The sequence below is a fragment of the Amaranthus tricolor genome, chromosome 3, assembly GCF_026212465.1.
Source record: "Amaranthus tricolor cultivar Red isolate AtriRed21 chromosome 3, ASM2621246v1, whole genome shotgun sequence".
In the NCBI taxonomy this organism is placed as follows: Eukaryota; Viridiplantae; Streptophyta; class Magnoliopsida; order Caryophyllales; family Amaranthaceae; genus Amaranthus; species Amaranthus tricolor.
Genome location: NC_080049.1, coordinates 24,635,044 through 24,661,391, shown reverse-complemented (window position 1 = coordinate 24,661,391; position 26,348 = coordinate 24,635,044). Strand labels below are relative to the sequence as shown.

Below are 26,348 nucleotides of genomic sequence, written 5' to 3'. Positions count from 1 at the left end.
TATAGAGTATAAGTGTATAACCATCATATACCCAATAACTAAACAAAGAAACTTGCTCCCTATTTTTACGGAACATAACTAACATGAAGTACTTAATCTAATTTTACTCTTGTCAATATCTCGGTGAGACAGACCTAAAATAAAAGTCTATATATGCTACTAATCTTATTAATTGGCCATTTTAACTTGTGTATAAGGTGCGTCTCATGTGAGACTCATTAAGAATTGGTATGAAATACTCCTTCCGTTGTGTTCTTTTCAAATAGAATTTACGAATTTTAGTGTCAAATTTTGATTATGATTTTCGATCTCTATGAAAAAACATATTTTTGTGGGTTTTTGATAGATTCGTCTCTATATATACTTTACAAAAAAATTTTAGAAATTTGTAACTAAAATTATTTGACTTTTAAATTTATATTGAGATATGCGAAAAAAATAAGAACAAATAAAAAGAGTTAATGTTTCCAATTGTAATCTTATACCCACCCAAGAGTCCAAGACCATACACCGGAAATACTATCCGAATTTGTATTAGAATCCATAATAGAAGAGTAACTACTAAAATAAAAAAACAAAAATTCAACTCAAATATCATATTCATTTTCACGATTTTCGACACGAATTCGACCATCATTCATCCCCCTAACTTCTTACGTGTTCACCCTCTCATCTTTTTCAGAGAGAAATCAAAGCTTTTAATCAGGGAGAGAAACTAGGGTTTTTGTTACTGGAAGTTTAATTTATTTTAATTTGATTGATTCAATTGAATAATGGCGGTTTCTACAATTTGTAGACGAGTTTGTCAAATCAGCACTAATTCATTTGTAAATTCCAGAAATTTTAAGGAATTATTTGCTCTAAACAATATTGATAAAACTAGAACTCGATTTTACTCGTCGTCGTTATCGCCTCATCCTCGTTACGGAAGTAGGTATATTGATGCTAAGTTTCTTTCTCAACTTGTGAGTTCTAATGGTAGACGGTTCTTTCTCGTCGATACTTTAGCGCTTGTAAGTATTGCTCTTATTATCATTTTTTATTGGTTTGATTAATTCAATGATTTAATTTGCTTTGATTTTGATTCTTAATTTTCTGCTTGTGTGATAAGGTAAGGAAATTAGAAGCTCAAGGTATTCCATCAAAGCAAGCTGAAGTTATTACCGCTGCAATTACGGAGGTTTTACACGACAGTCTGGAAAATGTGTCTCATTCTTTTATGTCTAAGGCTGAAATGCAGAAAGTATGTATTTCTTCCTGTATTTTCCCTGTACTTCAAATTGTTGAGTAAATTAATTTTTTGATATTGGTTGGTACTTTTTTGCTACTATTTGGTTTTGTCATGTGTATTTTTTGCTTATAAAATCAATTTTGAAATCAAATTTACATTTTTTTTTTACTTTTCGACTTTAAATAGGAAAAATTTTCATATGTATGTCTATATGTAAGTTTGGGAATGGTGTAGTATTGCATTTCATTTGTGGCTTTGTGCTTGCAACTGAAAGTTCTGGAATTTTAGATTCACTTTTAAATTGTGGCAAATCTGCAAGTAGGGGTATAATCTTGGTTTGAGCATTAATGAAAGATGGAATTATGAAAATCTAATCTGACATTAGGGAGAAAGTGGGATGGGTGAGGGAGGAGGAAGGAAGAGGAAATAATGTGATCATTCTTTCACACAACTGCTGTATTGCTGCTATCCTATCCTCCATTACCAACTCAATGACACAAGTCACAATCATCACTTTCTTTTCCTCATCTGAATTGTGACTTTAACTGTGATGTTTGGGCGAGAGAGAAACTTCATGGATTTAAAACTGTGGTAAACTTTACACATCTGCGAGGGTAATCTTTGGTTGGAGAATTAGAGGAAGATGGGTGCATGGAGATGGACACTGAACCGAAAGGTAGAGGAGAATAGAGTGACCTAGTGAGGGTAAGGTGGACAAGTGGAATGATAGGGATTGCAGATATACTGGTACAGGAGAATCAAAGAACAGAGAGATTCAAATTAGCTGAGCAAGTATAAAGTACGTGCTGTTGGATAGATCTTGCCTATTACCAGTTCATTGCCTCTGATAAGCATCCCATTGATGTTGGGCTGCGTGGGATAGGAATAGATATATGGTTCCTTAATCTTGTGATTTTGTTACTTAAGACTTTAGTTGCTCATTCCCAACACAGTTGACTGAGAATTCAGATGTTCATGTTGTTCGATTGCTATATATGTTACAATGGGTGCTCAAAAGAAAAGAACATGAAACCTTTAATGCTTTTTGTTACTCGCTCTTTGCAAACACTTTGCTGTGGAGTTTGTACTTAAAACCTCAAGAGTATATGGTGTTCAACTGTAGACTTTTGAAATCCTGACTCTAGCTTTTCTTTTCCGTAGTTTGAGATGACACAAGAAGCAAACTTGGCTAAGTTCAAATCTGAAGTACAAAGCTCACAGGTACGTGTTAGATTGCTATTATTTGGTGTATTTACTGTTGTTTTTATTGAACTACATTGTCTCAACTCTAAAGTTCTTCCATCATACATTATTTCTTGAATCAAATGATGTTGTAACTTAAAAGATATTTCTAAAGACATTGATATTTGTGTTCATAGCAAGTCTTTTAGTGAAGAAGTTGACTTGGTTATTGTTACTTGCGTTAAGGAATGAGTTTTGAAACATACTAGAGTAACTATAATAGTGACACTATACATACACTAGGATAATCTAATAAATGTAGGTGAAATAAAGATTGATAGAAATCACTTGTTGCTAGTAAGAATGATGGTATTTCTGGTAAAAAAAATGAAAACATGAAAATCTCCGTAGTTGTAGCTCTAGGGTGGACTAAATAGCTCTTTCTATATAGAGTTGGTTGATTTATGTTTATGATGCACAACAAAGGCTCTTGTGTTGTGGATTTGACACTAAGAAATTGTGTCTTGTGACAATTTGAAACTATTTTTTGACAGTCCAAGATATATATTTTTCACTATCAACCTTAATCTATTACAACACTGAATATCCCCTTATAATTTTTTTTTCGTAATTGAGAATCTTGACGACCTGATCACTGTAAGCGTGAGGTGAATCTTCTACAAGAAAATTAGATCTTGACACTTGAGTTGATTACTTGATTAGTAACAGTTCTTGGAAAGCACATATTACTTTGACAAGTAGGGTTTTGGTGATTGGTTTCGTTTCTCAATAAAAGACACTAAGATTTGAGCAACAGTTAAGTTGTTGACAAGCACGATACAACTTTGCGGAGTTTGCTTCATTACCTAATTTGCAAGTATTAAACATTTTGCAAAAACTTTTTACCATTTTCAACATTTGTATTGTTTTATTTTCCATTGCTTTGTAACCTCTGCCGTTTAATAGTACAATGAATTGTGTGATGTTTATGGTTATGGGGTATATATGTTATCTTGCTATATAATTAGGGATGAGACTAAAGGGTGGCAAAAGCTTTTGAGGCCTTGTTAAATGTTTCGGAAAAACTTAGGGCATAGACAAAATCCAAAAGATTGATTAATGTAATTTAAGAACAGAGGCAGTGCAAAGAACTAAATCATTTTCTGAAAAGTGAAGTTAATATTGGGATATTAAAGGATGTTAATTGGATCAAAACTACTTGCTATAGATTATTGAGGTCCCTATATTGGGCCAGTATGTGTTTGACCAATGGGCACATACCTTGTTGTGAACATCATATTTGGAACATTTTTCCCTAGAAAATCCTTAATTTACTTTTAACTGTATGGGTTAAGCATATCAGTACTGGTTATTGGCTTATTGCTTTATAAAGCAAGCATCTTTTAAAGACATGTTGAAATATACGACATTTTGAATCCACAAAGAATTGAGTTTCAATCAATTGGATGCTTAAATAGACTTGGGCACAAGTTAGGGGTGGCATGCCTGCGGTCTGAGCATGCCATGCTCAAGTCCTGGCATGACATGAACATGCTATTATGATGACTCAAAGTAACTGGCGTTGGTCATGATATAGACAATGCCATGCCATGGGTTTGATTTTGAGAAGCATGAATATGGCATGGTCTGACCAGTAGGCACGACACGACAGAGGCTAGGTACGAGTTGACACGGCAGAGTTCACAGTTGACACGACACAACCCATGCCCAGGTATAGGCTTGAATTTCTTTATAGGTGATGAGAGCCTAAGTACTCTTGGTTCCTTGTCTTTTGGCTCAATGAAATGTGACACTTTTTGATAAGACCTTTTTTGTGAGTATTTATCAAGAATTCATTATTTGCAATTTTCATGATGCAAGATCAAGTATTAGAAGTTGGAAAGTAACCATTTCTTGGTGTTTTTGAGAAACTCTTACAACTGGTTATCATTAGTGAAATCAATGTCCTTTCAACTCACAATAGACAATATACAAGATTGTACCAAAGTGCTACTAAAAATTTCTCATCAATGTTACCTAAACATATTATGTCGCTTGTTTATAAATTTGAAAGTTCATAAAAATGAAATTCTAACTTGTTCTCCTCTTATGCTTTCTTTTGCTTATTTATAATTTTTTCCCTGGGAAGCTACTCACAGCAAAATAACATATTATTATTGTTATGCCATTAAGTCTCTCATATATGCTCCCACTTAGGCCAGGTTTGGGAGTATTTTTTGTCCCGTTTGAAATATAATAAGCAAGAGAAAGATAAGTGATAGAAGTACAATTCCAAAGTAATGAAAAAGTATCAGAGGAAGATAAGAGTTGGATAGTCAAAAACATGTGACAAACTCTTCACCAATTATTACTAATTCACCACTAAAGAGCAACCCTACAAATAAGAGGGATCGTCATTTTTACTTGATTCTCTTTATTTCTTCTCTTTTTCTATCTTCGTTTCAGCCTTCCATTTTTACTTCTAATGTATTGTTCTTCTTCTCTCCTATTAAGTCAAATGCGATTATAGTGCCTAAGGAAGACAACCTTATCCGGGCACTCATGGCTGGCTTTGATATGGATCTTGTTTATGTGTCTTTGTGGCATTGAGACGAATATGGTGACCACATATGCTGTGTTTGGATAATATAGATATAGATCATCAATTATCTAGCTGAGTTTTTTCCTCAACTTCTGTGCTAAGTTAGCACTGACTCTGGGCATAGTTCTACATTTGCCTTACTCCTTTTTCTGAGTGGCGAGTACATACAAAATGTTGGAATTCGGGATACACTTGGGAACTTGGGAGTTTGCTTCTTTTTGTTCTAAATTTGTTGATGCATGTTATTAGTGTGGTTTGCTTAGCTTTCTATTCATGCAATAACAGATAGTTCCATACACGTTACCTCCCATCTGCTTCTTTTCTTTTAATTTGCTAGACCGAGGTTTGTGGGTTGTTTGTTAACATTCTTGTTAGTAAATTGTTTTAACTTTTTGACCGAAAGCAACTGTAATTAAAAGACTAATTTCTAGTGGTACAAAATGTCAAATCTACGATATTTTTTGGTCCTTATTTTATATTTTAGTTTGTTTTCTGTGTTAGAATTTCAGAGATTAGTCGAGCAATGTAGTTGAATTAATGAATAAGTTTGCTCGTGGTCAGACCGGAACCTGAAAATCGGAAACTTCCCACCAAATCCTGATTCAGAATCTTCGTTTCCAAAACTCTAGATTTAACGTTTCTGAAACTACACTTCCCAAATGTTTTTTTGTCAAGCCGAAAACCATATGAAATACCAAAGGCCTTTTCATATCTTTTTTTCCTTGTCTTTTGTTGTCAGTCATTTTCTTTTCTTACATGTTTTTGCTTATTTTATTAAATTGATTGTAACATAAATTATACCTACGTTTTCGAAACTCTAAAATTAGCGTTTCTCGTTTCTGTTTTCGTTTGTTGTATCGAATTGAATTTCCTTTCAAGTAGTATTGTACCTGACTATCAATTTTTCGGGGCTCAAGTGCAACTTTAGCTATGTCAAACTTGAACTGGAAAAAAAACATGACTAATGATTAATAAGTTGTGCCATATTTTTTCTTCTAGAAGGAACATTTCATAAAACCACCTTTTATAATCCCTTTTTATTTTTTTTTTACAAAAAAACACCGTATAAATTTTCTTCTTTCAAAAACTTCCTTGTAAATACAATTTCATTTTAAATAACCACCTTTTGATGGTATTTTTAATGTATGTGCTTTGACCATGGAATGAAAATGAGGCCATTCCATTAATAACGGATATTTAACAAGCAAGGGGGCCCAAGATTTAGAAGTTGAATAAGGCTAGAAATGGGAGGGGCGCCGTGAGAATCGGTAAGAAAGCCCATAACAATCAAGGCTAAAAGGCTTGTGAAAGAAAAACTGACAAGGGACCAAAGAGTGTTGGAAGTTGAAAACGCATCAATGCAATAACTTTAGGAGGGAAGAAAATCATTATTTTCTTAGTAATTTGTTTTCTTAAAAATATGCCTTTTTTTTTTCCTCTTTTGACTACATCAAAGTATTGTTTTCGAGGAAATTGTCTTTGAGTTGATATTTTAGATCATCATTGATGTTAATGACATGGTTGTTGATTTAAATTTATGATATTTTGTAATTATTCCCATAGTTTTATAAGATACTAAAACTTTTAGTCAACAAAATGAAGAAAATACAATTTAATGCGATATTTTTTCCATAGCTATAGTTTGGATTACCATATTCAACATTTTTATATAATAAACTTAGAAACTAAGCAACTATTTCCAAAACAAAAAAATGTCGCGTATGTAATAGGACGACGAAAATATTTAAGAGGACTCTTACTTACCATCTTGCCCAGGGTCCAAAAAGATCAAGGCTGACCTTAACAAGTGAAAGATGGATATTTTACAAGTTAACAATTGACATTGCGCAAAACGAGTCTAAATACCATGAGGTGCTGTGTTCCGACATCGCGACTGTTTCCGCTGCCACGACTACATCCGCAATTATTTCTATGGTCTTGGCTTTATGTGAAGCACGTGCAAATCTTATGACTCCATTTCCCTCATTTTTGGACCTTTTCTTCAGCTTCCTCTAACACTTTTACTTCATTGTATTTCTACAACAGAATCAAAAAGGCACATCTTCCTCTCTAGTTTTAGCACTACTCTATCTCATCCAACTCTGTAGGTTTAGAAGTGAACTCCACTTCAGTTTTGCAGTGCATTGTCAAGATCAACAGCTAATATGAAAGTAAAGATAAAGATGAGAAAACATAAAAACAGAGAACTTTCTAAAGATTACAGCAAAAGTACTTGAAAATTTGTTTGTCATTAGGCTATGAAGTCTTTGGATAGTAAAGTCCTTTGCCTAAATCAATTTGACTCACCTGTCATTTTTATTTTATAGGATAATTGAAAATTGTATGCGCATTGCAAACTTGCGATACTCTCATACTTGAAAATTCATGTTCAGTGCTACCTTATTTGTTGAAGTCCCTATGAATTGCTAATAAAAGGTAACTTGATATAAGCCATTTTGGGCATGTTTGGGTGAGTTGCGAAGTTCAAATAGTAAATTGGGCATTGGATTAGGTTACATTGTTCATTTTACTTGACTGAAACATGCTAATCATCGTTGAACATATGATATTTATTTGGGAAATTATTAATGATACCCTTGAGTTTTGACATTTTATTAATGGTACACCAAAGTTTTTTTATTATCAATTGTACCTGAGCTTCTTATAACCTTAACCTTTTTAAACTTTTTTCCATCCAAAATCGTTCAAAATCGTTAACTTTTTTTTTTCTTTTATTTTTGAATTTAAAACATTATAAAAAAAGTTAACGATTTTGGACGATTTTCGACAAAAAATGTTAAAAAAGATTACGATTGTAAGAGGCTCAATAATACGAGGGTTACCATTGATAATAAAAAAAGCTTAGGGGTACCATAGATAAAGTGCCAAAACTCAGGGATACCATTGATAATTTCCCTATTTATTTTTCTCTTGAGTATGTTTTTAAAATATCAGCATTGGTTCTGTTTTTTAGATTTCTGAAGTTCATTTGGTTCTACTGAATTTATACAGGAACATCATTTTTCCCTGTTGCAACGGGAGGCAGAGAAACTCCAGAGTGACATAGAGAAGATGCGCAGTGAATTGAGGTTAGTTCAATAAGAAATCTTGCCACAAGCTTACTTTCTTTGGTTGTTTTCTTAGTCATGTCTGAGTGTTGCGAAGTGCTTAAGACTTGAGCATACGGCAAGGTAGTAATTTGAGAGACTGTATATGAACTTGGTAGGAATTTAAAAGGATTTTGATGGGCTATTAGAATTAATTACTCGGAACAATTTCCTTGGCTACAATCATGAATTCATGATATAAAAATGTGGTGGTTCCGTTAAATAATGGCCACTTTGTAGCAGATTTTGAGCTTATGGTTCCATGAAACCCCGTTACGTCACTCATTATTTATAATCACAGTAACAATCATTATAAGCTGTTGTTTTTACATATTAGCGTTTATAATCTTATTTTGGGTATGCAATAGGCTCTAAAAGGTCTATAATAAGCTATAATTTAAATTTTTGCTTGAGAAAACTTGAATTACTATAATAAACATGATATTCATTTCAGATTGCAAATGTATGCATAACAATTCATAACACTGGGAGGTACCATTTACACGACATTGCGATTGTTAACACAGTCACGACTTCTGTGATTTTTTTCATTGGCTATTGTTGCATGGTCTCTAAAAGGGGGAAGTTTGGAGTTTGATTTAGAGAGAGACACCTATATATGAACGAAGGCTGGGGATTTTAATCAAAAACTAACATTCATCTGCTCAAAAAACGGTGCATTTTCCGGTGGAGAACTGCAGACTTGAATTATGAGATTTACTAAATAACTTTATGTCTTTCTGGATTTATTGAGCCTAACACTTTGTTTAGGAGGGAAAAGAAGGGGGAGGAAGAGAAATAACATATTTTTCCGAATTTTACCACATTTTTAGAGATTTGGTTACAAACAAAATTAAGGTACTTAATCGCTGTAAATCCCTTTTTTCCATATCCCTCCCCTACAAAATTTGAATTCAAATAAAGGAAATTATATCCCTCCAAAATCCCTCCCCTTTCTTTTCGTCCAATTCCTTCAATCAAAACAAACATATGCTTTTCGTATTTGCTTCTTGATTTTCTGCAAAACTGACATCCATGTAATTGTAGATATCTTTGATACGTATATTTTTATTTTGCATGATTTTCTCGTATTGAATGAACAGAACATTTTCTTTCAGAGACATCACAAATAAAAAAGTGGTTTTGTTGGTTCTTTTGATTGCTGCACTGTATTGTGGTGGATGAGACGTGTACTTGGGTTTCCGTTTCGTTGTTTCATTTTCCGTTCTAATTGTTTCCATGACCAAATTGGACTTCAATGTACTGCAGGTATGAAATTGACAAAGTTACTGCTGGACAGCGATTGGATTTAAATCTTGAAAAAGGGTAATAATAATATTGACCTTGCGTCCAGGTATTTTCAAATTTGGAACCATTTTCTAATTTATCTCTATTATTGGTGCCATAAAAATGCAGGAGGATACGGGATGAGTTGGCAAATCAAACCGCTGAAACTAATAACCTCACTAACAAACTTGATAGGGTAAGTTTATATTTGAAGAGTTCGGTAGTAACTCTTGAATGGTGGTTCTGATATATTTCCTAATGTTTCAATGGGTTCATATGCCAGGAAATTCACACATTAAGGGCACAATTGGAGGCCGCAAAATACGATGTCATCAAGTACTGTATAGGTACCCTGGTTTCAATCTCGGCTGTTGGTCTTGCAGTGTTGCGTGTATTGTTATGAGGATTGCTGCCTGTCGTTGTTTTCAGAATCATATCATTTCTCTGAACAAGGTCATTGTTTAGCATTCTTGCTACATACAAGAACACTGTAAAGAAATTATAAAAATGTCATGCAACATACACACAATAGCCCAACAACAGCAGACTTGGTTGACTGGTGCTGAAAAAGTGGGAGAAAAAAGTGGTGTAGAACTGATGGTAGCCCAATTATTTAGTTGTAATTTGCAACAATTGTATACTGATGATAATGATGTTATTTATCGATCTCTTTACGTTGTAAGGTGTACGTAGCTGGTTAGTTAATCGGTGTGGTGACAGATCATTCTTTGGCATAAATGCTGCATTTTGAATAATGTAATGTTGAATTAGTTATGCGTTTTCAGCGTAGGGCCATTATACTTCCTCTTTTTCTTTGTTTTTGTGGGTTGATGAAAAGTGTAATGTTTAAATATGGACGGTGTTTATTACGTTGGAATGTAATTGGTCAACTTGTTCACATTTTCGTTTGCATTTTTGCCACTCTTGCTTTCTTTTTTAATGCCAAAAGACGAACACTCGTTTATGATTGTTGGAGTAATTTTGAAAGTCAAATCTTATTTCAGTTGAATATTATTTTCTTTGAGTCCGATTTTCGTCTAATTTCTCATTTTCTTAACCTATTTTTTTAATTATAAAGCCAAATATCATCATTATTATACCCAGCGTATTTTACCCATACAAAACTATGAGCAGGTCTGGGGAGGGAAGGAAGGTGACAACTCATACCCATAAAAAAGAGCGCAGCCAAAGAGTCCCTCAACTCTAGAAAGATCATGAATAGTTCCTGCAACGAAAAAATTGAGTAGGACTAACGCTAATTCCACAAGTTTCTAACATATCACACAAATGTGACCCTTAAACATAAAATAAAAAAATAAAATAAAATAAAATAAAAATAAAAACAAAATAAAAAGAACCTGAGAACAAGAGCTCCAACAGGTACGCGAAAGGAGATCATTAATCTAAAACATGAATAAGGCGCCTCCAACTACCCTCATCCCTAGTTAGGTCTTCGGGGAGGTGTAACTCATGCAAGTCAGTTTTTATTTGATCCTCCCAAGTCCATAGTTCTCTTTGGTCTTCCTCGGCTTCTCTTACCCTCTACTATGATGCTTTCTATCCTCCTCACAAGGGCATCAAAGATTTTTCTCTGCACATGTTTAAACCATCTCAATCTATTTTCGTGCATCTTTGCAGAAATAGGAGCATCCCCCTAGGTTATCTCTAAAATCCTGATTCCTAATCCGATCCATCAATGTGTAACCGCACATCCACCTCAGCATACACATTTCTGTTACTTCTATCTTATGTTCAAAAGTCTTCTTTACGGGCCAACATTCAGCCCAATACAACAAAGCAGATCTGATTGCCACTCGGTAAAATTTACCTTTTAACCTACTTGAAAACTTCCTATCACATAGAACCTTGGTGGCTGCTCTCCACTTGATCCAACCTGCTTGTATTCGATGGATAACATCCCCGTTAATCTCTCCATTACTTTGAATAACCGATCTTAAATACCTGTACTTGGTCGTACTTGTTACAACTTCTTCACCAATGGACACCTCTGGCTCCCCAATCGGCAATGTCCCACTAAAGTCGCGTCGCAAATGTTCAGTTTTCGTACGACTTATGCGCAACCCTTTACTTTTTAGAATTCCCTCCATGGGTTGGCCTAATTTTTATTTTCTTTATTAAGACCATCTTATCCTGAGACGACTTAATATGAACTGACTTAATTTTTTATTTTCTTAAAAGTTAACGAAAAAACTATTATTATTATTATTATTATTATTATTATTATTATTATTATTATTATTATTATTGTTATTATAATAATTATTATTTATTTTATTAATAATATAAATGGTGACGATTTGGCTACGACATGGCAACCGCGACAAAGATGACAATAGTCTAGCTATGATCACTATTATTTGATATATAATTACCTTTAAAAAAACTAATTTTAATATTTTTCAACTGATTTTAGTCGAATATAATAATTAATATTAATTTTGACAACTAACAAATAGTATTTATTAACAAATGTAATTTTATTAAGCATAACCATAAATGATAATTAAATAAAATATAGATTACCAAAACTAAGCTACACTTTATAGGGTTAGGTGAGTGTGAAATTAATTAGGAGAAACAATGAAACAACCGTAGACTAGAGATCGAAAAGTACATCAATTTAGGTTGGTGAACTTGTTTTGGTTTGAAAATTGAAAGCTTAAAGTAAAGAGTTATTGTCATGGAATGAAACAATTAAGTCTTAATTACATAACCATCTTGGAGCACCAAACTTTATTCTTTCCATCTCTACCTAAATGATTCTCAAATAGATCTTTTCTAATCAATTTTGTATTGGTGCATGAAAAAGATGCCTACATATACTAATACAAGCCAATTTCACCCTCACAATTTATCCATTACTCCTATTATTTACTTCTTTCTTCACTTTATAAGTTTATACTTTACTCGTTTTAATTTGTTTGTTATACTTTGACAAAGAGTAATACAAAGATTGAAATACATGATAGATTACATAGTATATTTAATTTATCTGGCTAAATTTTAAATTTTTTATATTTTAGAGAAATAACATAATAACAACTTCGATTAATAAGATATCTATCTAGTAAACAAGAGGTTTAGAAATCAACTCTCAATAACAACTTCGATCAATATTGAAAAATAGAAAAAACCTAGGCAAAGATAATTCTCATTTTTCACTTAAAAAAAACCTTCTTTTCTAATTTTTTCAAAACTTTGAACAATGCTTGTTATATTCTTTCACCGTTCTTGGTATTTACTTTGTTTTCTAAAGAATGAACTTCAGTTTTCTTTTTAGTCTATTCTAGTGAATATTTGAATTTTTATTTTTGGCTACTATTTATGCTCTTTCTTTAGTTTTTATTAGAAATTTAACTTATATTTTCATCCTATTCGGTTATTTTTTTTCACTTTCTCATAAAAATATATTTTATCACTTTATTTACGTTTCATATTTTTTACCTCATTTGTATTTGTGGCTATTTCTTTGGGATATAAGGAGTAATGGTACATTTAACTATTTAAGAATACATAACTATTTCCATCATCATTAATTTTATTTATTATTTTTGCATCATATAAAGGACGGACGCAAAGGACTATTTGAACTTAAGACCTTACCTAGAGAAAGTGTTCTTACTATAACTGAAATAAGATATGATACTTTTCATCTTTATCTAATCAAAGGGTTTTATATTAAAATATTCTTATTTAAATGTGTGGTTCATCGGTACATGACTATTATACTTCTAAGGAGCCATTTTATATGGATATTAGGGCGCGGTTTAGAAAGTGGTTTATAGAAAATCCCGTACAATGCATGGAGTTTAGTATATAGATATATAAATAAATTTTTCAATGAATAATGAAAAAAAAACTCTTTTGTTTAAGAAAAGTACTACATATTTTTTGAAACAATTAATTTCTTAAAGATTCTTATTTTAGTATAAGAATTAATGCAATGAAATCTTTTCATACTTATCTTATTAAGTTTTAAACTTATTTATAAAAATAAATTTCCGCGCAATCGTTTATAGTCTTACTAAAAATACTTAGTTAATTTAACTTTAAATTTATTTAGGATAAAATAAATTTCTATAAAATTATTAGTAGTCTTATTAAATTGTAAAATTTTTTTTTTTAATAAATAACTTTTCAGTCACTATTATTCAAGCCAAAATAAAGAAACTAATTTGATTAGCTTTTTCATTAATGTTTTGATAGGTACTTTTTTTTTTCTAATAAATAGCTAACATCTATTATTAGTTTTACCAAATATTTTTCTAAAAGCCAATAAAAACTAAAAACATATACCTTACAACTTAAGTTGGTCAACAAGTAAACCAAAATAATTACAATGAACGTCCTTTTTTAAATATTTTCAATTGTGATACTAAAGTAATTTTGAAGGATAAATTTTCAATGGTAGTTTTTGGAGAAATGGCACCAAAAGATACTATATATATTATGTGACTGAAGTATAGGAGTGTTTAGTACTTTAGTTCATAGTTTTTTACCTGCTTTTTATTGGATTTTGGCTTTTGGTTTGTTAATTGGTCAAATAGTAAAAAAAAGTGTTTGGTAAATAGTTTTTAAGTCAGCTAAAAAGCTAGCTTTTAAGCTTTTAAGCTAAAATAAAAAAGCTACTCCAGTTAACATTTTTAGTTGACTTTTGGCTTATTGGCTCACTTTAATAACAGTCAACACCTAAATTTGTCAAACATCCATAAACATCTGGCCTTTACAACTAGCTTAAAAGCCAACAAAACAACCAATCTTTTTAGCTAGTCAAATAAGCCAATTAAAAAGCCAACGACCAATAACCATCAACCATGTGCCAAAAACTCCATAACAATAAATGTAAATAATCCCGTATTCAATGGGTGGGCTGCCATCTGAGAAATGAGGAATATCGACATCGATCTGGTGAGCAAGTTTGATATTAGTCTATTTCCATATTATACTACGAAATGTGGACATTCAACCAACCTCTCAACTCGCTTACCCCATAATTATATTATATTTAGCTCACTGATTTGTGATATTGGCTAGCTCTTCATAACCGATAAGATTATCATTATCATCGTATCATTGTATTCCGTCTATAGAAAATTATGATAAAAATTGAAAAGGAAAGAAAGCGGAAACTCACATTCATAAACAAAAATGTGGTTAAAAAGTCATCTGACTCAATATTAATCCTCAGAATGTTAGGTTCCTGCAACGAGAAGGAGTGAAACTGAATATACCAGCTTACATCTTACTATACAGACTTAACCCTTAATCATAAAATTAGAAATAAATACAATACATATAAATAAAATAAAAATAAAAATAAATAAAAAAAGCGAGTAAAGAAATGAAATGAAATATAACAAAACCGATAAAATTAATATAACATAATTCACTAGTTAATTTTAAACTTTAAATTTATTTTAAATTGCTGAAAAAAGCACAATTAATTAAATTTTACTTATTTTATTAATTTATAATTTACGAGGAGATTAATATTCATGTGACAAAATAAAGTTATTCTGTTAAACTTTTTGGGGTTCAGGAAAAAAATAATACTTTTTATGTTTGTTTGTCGTTAGTAGTCGATGAATAAGATAAAAAAATAGTATTTGATTTTGTCATTTTTAAGAATGAATTGCTTGTCTCTAATTTTCTTATAGAAGTAGTATGATAGGCCTAATCGCCCTCCACTGAGCAATAGACTTATAGACAAAATAATTTGTCATTTTCTTGGTATGAAAATACTTCCATGTATTTTGATTCTGCTATATATATATATATATATATATACCATTTTTATCCATTTTATGTGGTTTATTAATTATATTATATTTCTTTTATTCTTTTAATTAGTCTTATTTGATTTTTTTATTAAATTTTAAGTGAGTCAAATGAAACCACTTAGAAAGAACAGAAAAAGAATAATAAATAAATTATTATCATTAGATTTATCGTAATAAGGATGAGTAAGGATATTAAAGTCAAAAATACATACTATAAATAGAAATGAGAGTATAAAACTAATAGAGTGACTTAATCCAATTTGAAACTAGGACTAATAGAGAGAATATGAGGAAGTATTATTTCTTTTGTGACTTCATCTAAAATATATTTCTAAAACTTATATAATTTATTTCTCTCTTATACTAAAACCTGTAATTATTTCATGAATAAATAGCATGACTCCTCTCCAAACCTAATTTTTTTCTCTAATATTGTCTTTAACCACAATAACACATGTTTCTTTATCTCGATATTATTACTTTATAAAACTTTTATGTGAAAATATGAAAAATGAGTTGAACAAAGAGGTTGTAGAGGATCAATAACACAAGGCACGTACAATTAAAATTTTGGTGTTGTTTCATTATTGTGATTTAAATTAAAATCTATACTTAATAATGCTGACCGTGTATTAATACCATAATACTGACGATTTGTCAAATAAGTGTTGAACATACTCATTTTATTTTTCAAACTAATAAATTACCTTTGACAAATTATTACCCAAATGATTGAAAATGCTAGAAAATAACAATACTAAAGTATACACCATAAGGATGAGATTGTCAATGTGAAATAAATAAGGATGATTATCCATATAAGTCTATTTCATGTTTAAGGGTCACGCCTAGGTGATATGATACAAACCTGCGAAGTCAGCTTCAGCCTCACTCAGTCCTAGCCGTTGCAAAAACTGCTCTTATTCTTTCTCGAGTCGAGAGACTCTTTGGTCGCGCTCTCCTTTATGTGTATGAGTTGCCACCTTTCTTGCCTCCCCAGACCCTCACCATAGTTTTCTATGGGCGGGATTAGGGATGGCAACGGGTCGGATCTGGACCGGGTCCAGGTGGACCCGGATTCAGATCCGTTTTCAGGAATAGGATCCAGATCCGGACCCAGATCCGCGGGTCCAGTTTTGCAAGACCCAGATCCGGATCCGCGGATACATCCAGTACCGGATCCGGGTCCAAAACGGGTCTGACTTGTTTTTGCTTTTTTTTTTTTTATTTTTGTGTTGAGATTGCAATAAAGCGATATTTATAGACTAATGTTAATAATATATATAATTTCACAATCAATCTCCCAAAAAACATTATACAACTTAAAATTTTAATCTCAATTGTGATTCATAGAATATAGTTTTTAATATTGATTAATTTTTTAAATAATCTAACTATTAAATCAACCTTATTCTCATAATAATGGGAAATATTTTTTTACATGATGCATGCAAGAAAATCAAATCAAATAATCTACATCATCCATCCATACATATATCCAATTTAGAATCAAAAAACACATAAGTAGGAGTATATTTAACAAATTAAATAAATCACTTAAAATACTTGTAATCTAATTATTAGATCAGGCAAATCTAATTTCAATGGAAGTTGATAATCTTCACTTACAACCCTTAAATTCTCATCTTCATGATTAACTGAAGGGACACAGTAATTCATCTTCATGACTACTGGGAGGCAGTGAGGGAGGGGACTAGGGGATTTAAATTTTAATATATATTTAAAAAAATAAAAAATAAAAATAAAACGGGTCCTCCAGATCCGCGGGTCCGATTCTGGGTATTTTTCTCAGATCCGGATCCGGACCCGTGAAATTTAAGCGGATCCAACGGGTCCAATTTTTTAGGACACAGATCCGTAAAAACAGATACGGATCCACGGATCCGGGTCGGGTCCAATACCATTGCCATCCCTAGGCGGAATACACTGAGTATGATGATAATGATCCATATAAACTCTATACTATCTCAACTTTAATATAGAAATATTATTTTTAAATTCTAACTTTTAAAAATAATTTAAAAGAAAAGTATATATATAAACTAATAAAATAATACTATGTTTTTGTATTTACCTCTTATATATGTCATCAATAGGTTAGGTGTTGTAAAAAAAAATTATTTAAAATAATCTAACCTTTTTCATGATTTTCCTACAATAATTCCCTTTATTGATTAACCATGAATAATCTCAACTTTAGGGGTATTTGTCTAAGTAAACTTAAGTAACCTATTGACCTGTTATAGTAGGTAATTAATCAAAAAATTAAATTGAAAGTTTCAGTAAAATTGAATGATAAAAAAAATACGAAATTTTTTTAACAATTTTTAATATTTTTTCTCGACATTTTATATTAATTTAAATTTTTCCTAAAAAAATAAAACTTGTTATATTAGTTCAACGGGCTACCTAAGTTTAATCTAGACAAATACCTTCTAAAGTTGTGATTATTCATAGTTAATCAATTGGTGGAATTATTATAGAAAAATCATGAAAATAATGGATTATTCTAAGTAATTTTTCCTAAAAACACCCCAAAAGATGAGATTTAATTAAAACGTAAAGTTGAGTTTTCTATAATTGAAGTAACTAAGGTTGTAATTTTTAAAATCAATTTTTTCTTGTTAGCGCTTATTTGTGAATTTCTACTCATCTTTCCAAGTACTAATCAACCGAGCTTGTGTTGGAATTTGCAGGTAGCTTCTCTTACGTGATCTTAATGCTACTCGTACTTTGAGGTTTATTTGATTGCACACATTTCTCCTCCTCTTTTCACAGTGGGGTATGGGTATGATTTGTCCGCTACCTTCCCTTTGAACTCTAATTTTATGTGCCCAAGTGCTGTTGAGTGTTGCGAATTATCATAAAAGAAAAGTTTCCAAACACCATAAATATTATTATATCCGATTTTCCGATCAACTTGATTGTTGCAAATCAAATCTTCCAAAATTTTTGGAATTAGGTGTATGAACAAGTAATCTATAATCATACGTACAATAGAACTACACATATTATCTTGTACGTAATTTTTAAAGACTTATTCATAATTATTATATGTAATACATTTGTGCACTTCTATTCCATGCAATAAGTCGTAACAACCATGTATTTGAAGTTTTTGTAACTCGTACAAATTTTAAGCTTTAATATGGTTTCACTCACTAATAATAGCCTATACAATCACATCTCAGTTGAATGAAATCAATCAAGATACAACGTTAATTTTTGTATACTCACAATATAAAAGCAAACCAATTTATTTCGTGCACCGTTGTGGGCAAAAAAACGCTTTCATGAACCGCATAAAAAAAATATTACATATTAATATTGCACGTAATTGTCGGGTTACCCATGTCTAGATTCAATCATCTAATTTGTACCAGACATATCCATTAAGTAAGTGGGCATAATAGACGGGGACTCGGCACGGCAAATAGTCGAGTCGCCTTAGGTGCAGTCAGCCCAAAAATATCATCTGTACTAATTTCTTTAGGCTTCAACCCATCTGGTAGGTCCCACGTGAAGCAATGGAGCAAGTTAGCAACACACATCTCAAGCGCATATAACCCAAGTACCATACCCGGGCAAGATCTCCTACCCGACCCGAATGGTATGAACTCGAAATTTGAACCCTTAAAATCGGGTACACCCTCTTTAAGGAATCTAGAGGGTTTGAATGTATCCGCATCTTCCCATGAGTTTGGGTCTCGACCTATGGCCCATGCATTGATCATAACTCGAGATTGTTTGGGGATGAAGTAGTCTCCTATGACTGAATCTTCGGCTGTTTCGTGGAGTAAAAGCGGAATTGGTGGGTGCATGCGTAGGGTCTCTTTCATGCAACACCGAAAGAATGGGAGTTTATCAAGATCCGATTCTTCGACCTGTCTATTTAGGCCAACGACTTCGGCTAGTTCTTGTTGGACCCGTTTAATGTCATCAGGGCTTCGCATTAATTCTGTCATTGCCCATTCTATTGCAGATGCTACTGTCTCAGTTCCACCAAACATCACATCCTAAACATGCCAAAATTAGATTCATTACGGCCACTAAATAAAGTCAAGTCAAATCCATTAATAATTCACTAATTCTTAAATGAGACGGTATCACGATGATACTATTTTTATTGGGCATACCCAATATATATTTTTTATCTTAAAATGATCACTTACAACGTTAAAATGATCATTTATAATTTTAATATATTTACTTTTTATAGTCTTAGAGTGATTACTTATAACCTTAAAACGATTACTTATGATCTTAAAGTAATCACTTAAAAAAATATGTTATTATATGAATCCGTCTCATGGTGAGACGATATCATACAAGATGAGTTGTTAATAATTTTGATAATTATAACTAACTATCGGTTCCGTGCTCTTTCAACTATACTCCATTTTCTTTCTTTTTGTTTTTTTCGTAAGAATAAGTACACTCATAAGTTTTGGTAACATAATCCAATTAAACATCTACTTTTACACTTAAATTATTTATTATATTTTCTGAATTTGGCCTCTTTAGATAAATAATTCTCACCATGGGACGGTCTCATATTATAAGATTTGCTTAAGATAAAATATACTTGATTCAAAATTTTTGATGTGTCTCAATTCTTATTTTTATATTATTAAATCTGAATATATGTGATGACATGAAAACAAAAAATTTAACAAAAAATTTAACAACTAATAAAAATAAGTTATAGTATTAAATTAATAACTAAAAAAAGCAACCTGTATAATCTATGACTACTGATGCAAATTGTGGTTGGTTAGTCAAAAGTTTTGATGTATAGTTGATTTTTTTCCGGTAAATGATAAAGCTATATTTGACAAAAATAAAGCAAGCTATATAATTTATGACAACTTCTCAATTGATATAGCAAGCTATAGCTTTTGTATATTATACTATGATAAAATTTTATTTTTTGCATAACTTTTATAATTGAAATTAAATGGAAAACTAGACGTAATTGTAAGTAATATACTAATATTAAATGTTAACCATATCCTAAAGTACAACTAATAAAACCATGTTTTGATTTGTAAAAGTAGGTTAGTTAATTTGTGGAAATTAATTAATGTAGTGTTTGGAAACAAGTATTTTATTTTAAATTATGGATTTTAATTATGAAATTATAAATGAAGGATTTGAGAATGACAAGGTTTGGATAGTGATTCTCAAATTCTTAACTTTAACTACTTTAAAAATCATGGTAGAATTTGATACAAATTCAAATTTGAAAATTTTTGATTGCCAAATAATAAATTTAAGTCAATTCCAAATTTTCAAATAAAATTATTATTCCTAAACCTGACATATGAGTTTTTCATAAAAGTCCTAGAGTGCATAGATAAGATTGTATATATAACTATATAAGTATATGAATTGTTGACAATAACATCAAAGGTGAGGAGTCGCCCACGAATCTCAATTCTCAACACTACCCATTACCCGACACTAATTAATGAATGCGAGAAAATACTTGGATATAAAATGTTAAGAGTTGCACAAATTTTGTTTCACTCTACAATACCATCTAGCTGGGTGTCAACAATCGTGATCGATAAATTCAATTGGTCGGGTGGATAACTAGACGTAAATATGAAATTTTAACTCGTTGTAGATAATGTGTATGAAAATATTAAACTTAGTATGCGTATGGGAGAGTATTCGCACCCGCTCACCTATTTTATCATCCCTAACATTATCTACTCGTAACGTTGATAAAATACTTATTCATGTGTCACAAATTAAATCGGTCCCCAAATCTTAAGAAGATCACCTTAGACTTTTTCATATCCAAGCTATTACTTCAAATTTAAGACATCTCTACTCTTGTTATTTGTAATTGTCACCATTTGAAAGTGAGAACAAAAGAAATCAACTTCCCACCTATAAAATTACTCCATATTTAAAGTAATTGAAGGGAAAATGATCCCTTCCAAAAAAGTAGGTACAAATAAAAATTTTTCCAATTAAAAATATGTTACCTTGATACTGTTATAGTAACAATATTGCATTCGTTTAATAATATTCTTGTTTGTAAAAGCAAAACAACATGACTAAAATTAATCTATCAAAATTAGTTAAACTTCACGTACAAATGTATGAAATATCTTAATTTATTAGTTTTAACTTTTATAAATGAACTGATTTTTATTATACTTGAATATATATTTATGATATACAGAGAATATATTTATATTTTTAAGAATGAATATCTTACTTAATATTAATTAACGGAAATAAATTTGTTCTAATTTGTTGAATATCTCTTTTTACCCATAAAATATTGCGCGGAGACAAATAAACATGATCACAACTTAGACTTTTGTAATTGACATTAACAGTTATATATATATATATATATATATATATATATATATATATATATATATATATATATATATATATATATATATATATATATATATATATATATATATATATATATATATATATATATATATATATATATATATATATAATTGAATCTTAGATATTTCACTTATTTTTTGAAGCTTACAACAATTATAATGAATTATTATATACCTAGCTTATACCATTTATTTATTTGTAGTATACTATAAGTTTTATTGTTTATTTGTTGAAAAAACTCCCTTTTAAATTTATACAAATACGAAAACATTAATGATTTTTTAAATAAATACTAGATGAAAGGTTTTAAAACAATCTCAACTCCCCTTAAACATCAAAAGGGTGTCAGGGAACAAACTCCACTAAAAGTTAAAACTAATGTTTAATACCACATGATATGTTATATATTCTAATAAATGTAGTATATTGTAAAAAAAATATTTTAAAAGTATTTTAAACCAAAAATATAAAAATAGTTTTCAATTCAAAAACTTTACATATATGATGAAAATAAAAGTATTAACTTAATTTAGCAAACAAAAAATGAATTTCTTTTGTCTATTATAGAAAATAATTAATTATTAATTAGGTGAACAATAAAATCGTTTGAATATTATCTAAACGAAGATCTAAAGGCCATCCAAAAGCTGTAAAATTATGGTTGTAAATTCTTATTTGGCGGTGTGATCGACTAATTTGACCAAAAAGATGGACTAAATTATCTAATTGGATATGAAGTGTTACTTTCTTTCACAACTAAAAGTATTCAACAACAACTACATTAAACAAACCAAATCAAATTTATACCTTTTATCTTGATTAAAGAACTGACTAGAGGTCGTTATTTTGGCCTTTTCACACTAATGCTTTTAAAAATTTGGCTTAAGTTTCAAATCAACTTTTTTTTCTTTAGTTAATTTGAGGTTTAGTAGAATTGCTACAAGTAATGAAGCAGAGAGTAAATTTATCTTTATAAAAAAGAAAAATATATACTAGTAATACTTATAATTGATTACAACATTTTCTCTATGTTTTTTTTTAAAAAATATTTTTTAAAAAAATTATCATGAGGCCATGCTATGAACGGACAAAAATATATAAAATAAAAATAATCCCTATATATTCTTGTAACCTATAAGTATTATTGCTTAATTAATTTATCTAGAATCTCTAGAACCATACATCTCATTTTGTATGAAACTATTTTACTATAAGACGAACCCAAAAAACGATCTATTGACAAAAGAAAATTTATAAATTAAAGTGATCAGCCAGTTTTCTGATAAACTTCTCTCAAACTCGACCAGTTTATTAATATTCATTAATTTCTTTAAAGGTCGAACCAATCAGAGATGGTCTCTCACAAGAATTTTTTAAAATGATGTATGTTCATCAATTTCCTATAACAGTTTTAAAATATTTTTTGTTCTTTGATTCATATCGTATTTTTTAAAATAATTTATATATGTTTTTTAAACAATTATAACTTGAGCCAACCTAATATATATGCATGCCATCTCACCGTACCGTATGACAATCTTAACAAAAAATTAGTGAAAAATCTATATAATTTAATTAAGATATTATCATAAAAAAAAACTATTTATAGAACAGCACTTAAATGTTAATTACCATGATAATAGCTTTGATGTTATCCCTGGTGAGTTTGATAGCATTTTGTAAATCTTCAGACTCATTAACCTTAGCTTCATCACTGTAAAAGTTTAACAAATCATCCACCATATCATCTTCACCATTATCTTGTTTTTTTACATGTCCATTAATACCCTTCTTTTTACTAATATGATCATCAATTATCCTATCAATGAACCTATCCAATGCCCTTCGGGCCTTTGCCAGCCTACTATTCAGCCCGTTTGGGTCAATCCAAGTAAGATGAGGTATAAAATCAGCAATATTGAATGCCCCAAAAAGTTTGGAGAACTCTTGTAATATGGCAATGAACTCGTCTTGCCCTTCGGACGAGTTCGACCCGAAGGCGGCCCGGTATATAACGTTCTTAGTAAGATTAAAAACGTGTTCACCTAAGTTAACAGATGACCCGGCCCGATTAGCTAAAGTAAGGATAATGTAATCTACCTCGTCACGGACCGACTGCCATGACTCGGCCCGTTTACGGCTAAACAAACGCATAACACAAAGCTTACGCATTTGACGCCAAAACGGGCCGTAGTGTGCGAAAGCCATGTCAGCGCGATTATAAGTAAGGTAGCTGATAGCAATGGTGGCGGGCCGGTTCGAGAAGATGTTATCTTGGACTTGAAGGACTTGACGGGCCCACTCCGGGCTGGATACTACAATTGTGTGAACAAAACCCATCTTGAGGTGAAAAAGCCCACCGTAACGTTGGGCTAGTTTGGCTAGCCCACGGTGGGTAAGTTGGTCCATCATCATCAGGTTGCCAATTATGGGTAGACCCTTTGGACCCGGTGGGTATGGTTTTCTCCTAAGCCTTTTGATGAGGCTTATTAAGAATAGAGATGTTATGAACAACGTAAAAATGATGACTATCGGCTCATTTTGAACCGATTTTGACATAGAAAGTAGCTGCTTTTGCATGTTTTTTAAATTGAAGATATAGTCTCTGTTTATTTGATGTATGTTGTGTGTTTTTGCAACTTGAAAATGTTGCTAAGGAAGAAGAGGGGATAGTAGTGGGGTTAAATACTAGTTTTTCGCTTGTAATAGTGCGTGGATTGGTAAAAGCGAGTACAATTGTTGGATATATGATATCAAGTACAATTGGAGATTTAAGTTGGAGAATTAACTGAATGGTTAAGACGAAGAGAGATAATAAATTTGTGAATGAAATTAAAAGATAGAGAGGAAACAGTGTCACGTGATTTGCTAATTTTTGAGCGAATTGCAAATTCAAAAAACAAATTAACTAGCGAATTACACAATGAGACCATTATTAAAAAATAAATGGGTGCAAAATGAGTGAGACAAACGAATATAAAAAATGGTACAAATTGAGAGAGACAGAAAAAGTATAATATATTTTAATGAGTTAAAAGATACTTCCTTTTTAAATTTTTTTACTTTGAGTTATTGATAGGCCTGTCTAAACGATCCAACAGTTTGCAAGTTAGATTATTTTAATTCGGTCGCATTGTCTATGGTCGTGTCTTATAGGATTTGGCTTTGGTTCGGGTCCATCGAATTGATCAATAACTTTTAGAAATATATTATCCTCTATTTCTTTTTAATAAATTCATTTCTCTCAAAAAGCTCTTAGGAAAGAAAAGAGTATATTTCATGATTAATAGTTTTTTAAAGAAAAATATACATAATAAATTTTTGTATTTAAAGAGATAATTTGTTATAAAAAAGGATCTATGTACCTATTTTAAGGCTATAAGCCTATAATAAAGAAATGTTGACTCAAAATATAAACATTGATTAGAAATAGTCGGTTCCAACTAATAATGATGACATAGAACTGAAAATTATGACTTGTAATTGAAAACAGGTCTAAACAGTCAAATATCCATTTTAGTCGAATTTACCCAATTTTTTTCTGATATTTTTGTGTCATGACATTTCCAAATTATGCTTCAAAACTTTGAAATATAGCTTACTAATTCTGGTGGAATTTCAGGTCAATTTTAGAATTGGATCAAACTTTATAGGTTTAGTTATTGGTGAAGAAATTTAGAATGTAAAGTAGTTTTGCTTCAATTATAGGTCCACATCAAGGATTTGAATGCCGGGTTTATATTGGCATGAGAATGGAGTTGGTAGGACATGATCTGAAAAAATAATCTGATCTGATGTAAGGATTAAATGTTACACTCAAAATTTGATTGTTCGAATCTGTGTCGAATTTGAGTAGATTGAAAATTTGATTTCATTCGACTCGACTATAACGATGACACAAGAAATATATATATATACATATATATATATATATATACATATATATATATATATACATATATATATATATATATATATATCAACGCACCCTCTATAAGGATGACACTTAAAATTTTTAAATTAAATTGTATGATAGAAAAAAGATATCCATCAATTGCAAAATAGTTGAAATGATTATGGGTGTGTATGATCTAGCAGATGATTATTGAGAGTCACTACAAATAAGTATTAAAATAGTGATGGAAAAAAAAGAGAGGGAAAGGGTTGGTCGCCAGTGATGACGGCAAAGCGAGGGCCAGATTAGTCGTCAGGTGGAAAAGTAGGTTGGCGACGGGGTCATTGGTCGCCATTTAGTCGCCAGCGACAGTATTTTTTTTATTTTTTTTATTTTGGTGACGAGCACCATAATCGCCATGTCGTCGCTAATTTTTTTGGTTTTTTATTTTAATGTTTTTTAACAGTAGGCGACGGATAGGTTGGAAGCCCTTTGGTCGCCAATACTAGTACTTTTTTTGTTTTTTATTTTAATCTGTGGCGACGGGTTATTTAAATCACCGTCTCGTCGCCATTGTTTTTCCGTATTTTTAGAATTTGAATTTGAAAAATGGCGATGGGTTTGTAATCGCCGTGTTATCGCCATATTTTGTATAAATAAGACGCAAAATTGTTGTGCATTGTATATTTCGAAAACTAAAGAATTATGAGAGGTTAGTGATTTACTTATTCTATTATGTAGCTTGTTTTTTATGTTTACATAAGTTGTTTTATTTATTTTTATTATTTATATTTAATTTTTATTGTCATTAATTTGATTTAATTTTATTATTTAATGA

General features: G+C 30.9%; 3 protein-coding genes across 3 annotated transcripts; 1 reads left to right on the top strand and 2 right to left on the bottom strand.

The window, feature by feature from the left end:
- Window positions 1–264: 264 nt before the first annotated feature.
- On the top strand, window positions 265–10,183 carry LOC130808188 (protein FMP32, mitochondrial-like). Its single transcript, XM_057673658.1, has 7 exons — window positions 265–1,013; window positions 1,112–1,243; window positions 2,393–2,452; window positions 8,028–8,104; window positions 9,392–9,448; window positions 9,539–9,605; window positions 9,693–10,183. The coding sequence occupies exons 1-7, from the start codon at window positions 774–776 to the stop codon at window positions 9,810–9,812; spliced, it is 753 nt and encodes a 250-aa protein (XP_057529641.1). The 5' UTR covers window positions 265–773; the 3' UTR covers window positions 9,813–10,183.
- Window positions 10,184–11,025: 842 nt separating this feature from the next.
- Window positions 11,026–11,517, bottom strand: LOC130808478 (uncharacterized). The gene has a single exon (XM_057673950.1). The coding sequence runs from the start codon at window positions 11,515–11,517 to the stop codon at window positions 11,026–11,028; it is 492 nt and encodes a 163-aa protein (XP_057529933.1).
- Window positions 11,518–18,136: 6,619 nt separating this feature from the next.
- LOC130808139 (cytochrome P450 84A1-like) lies at window positions 18,137–24,346 on the bottom strand. Its single transcript, XM_057673598.1, has 2 exons — window positions 23,248–24,346; window positions 18,137–19,247 (listed from the first exon to the last, which is right to left on the bottom strand). Exons 1-2 carry the CDS (start codon window positions 24,193–24,195, stop codon window positions 18,624–18,626), a joined length of 1,572 nt encoding a protein of 523 aa, XP_057529581.1. The 5' UTR covers window positions 24,196–24,346; the 3' UTR covers window positions 18,137–18,623.
- Between the last annotated feature and the right edge of the window lie 2,002 nt (window positions 24,347–26,348).

What these genes read in the sequence shown, in the direction of transcription:
- LOC130808188 (XM_057673658.1), top strand. Translation starts at nt 774, where the DNA reads ATGGCGGTTTCTACAATTTGTAGACGAGTTTGTCAAATCAGCACTAAT. An exon ending in AAGATGCGCAGTGAATTGAG is followed by an intron (nt 8,105 to 9,391) that starts GTTAGTTCAATA and finishes AATGTACTGCAG; the next exon opens with GTATGAAATTGACAAAGTTA. An exon ending in GATTTAAATCTTGAAAAAGG is followed by an intron (nt 9,449 to 9,538) that starts GTAATAATAATA and finishes ATAAAAATGCAG; the next exon opens with GAGGATACGGGATGAGTTGG.
- LOC130808478 (XM_057673950.1), bottom strand. Translation starts at nt 11,517, where the DNA reads ATGGAGGGAATTCTAAAAAGTAAAGGGTTGCGCATAAGTCGTACGAAA.
- LOC130808139 (XM_057673598.1), bottom strand. Translation starts at nt 24,195, where the DNA reads ATGCAAAAGCAGCTACTTTCTATGTCAAAATCGGTTCAAAATGAGCCG. An exon ending in ACATCAAAGCTATTATCATG is followed by an intron (nt 19,248 to 23,247) that starts GTAATTAACATT and finishes TGGCATGTTTAG; the next exon opens with GATGTGATGTTTGGTGGAAC.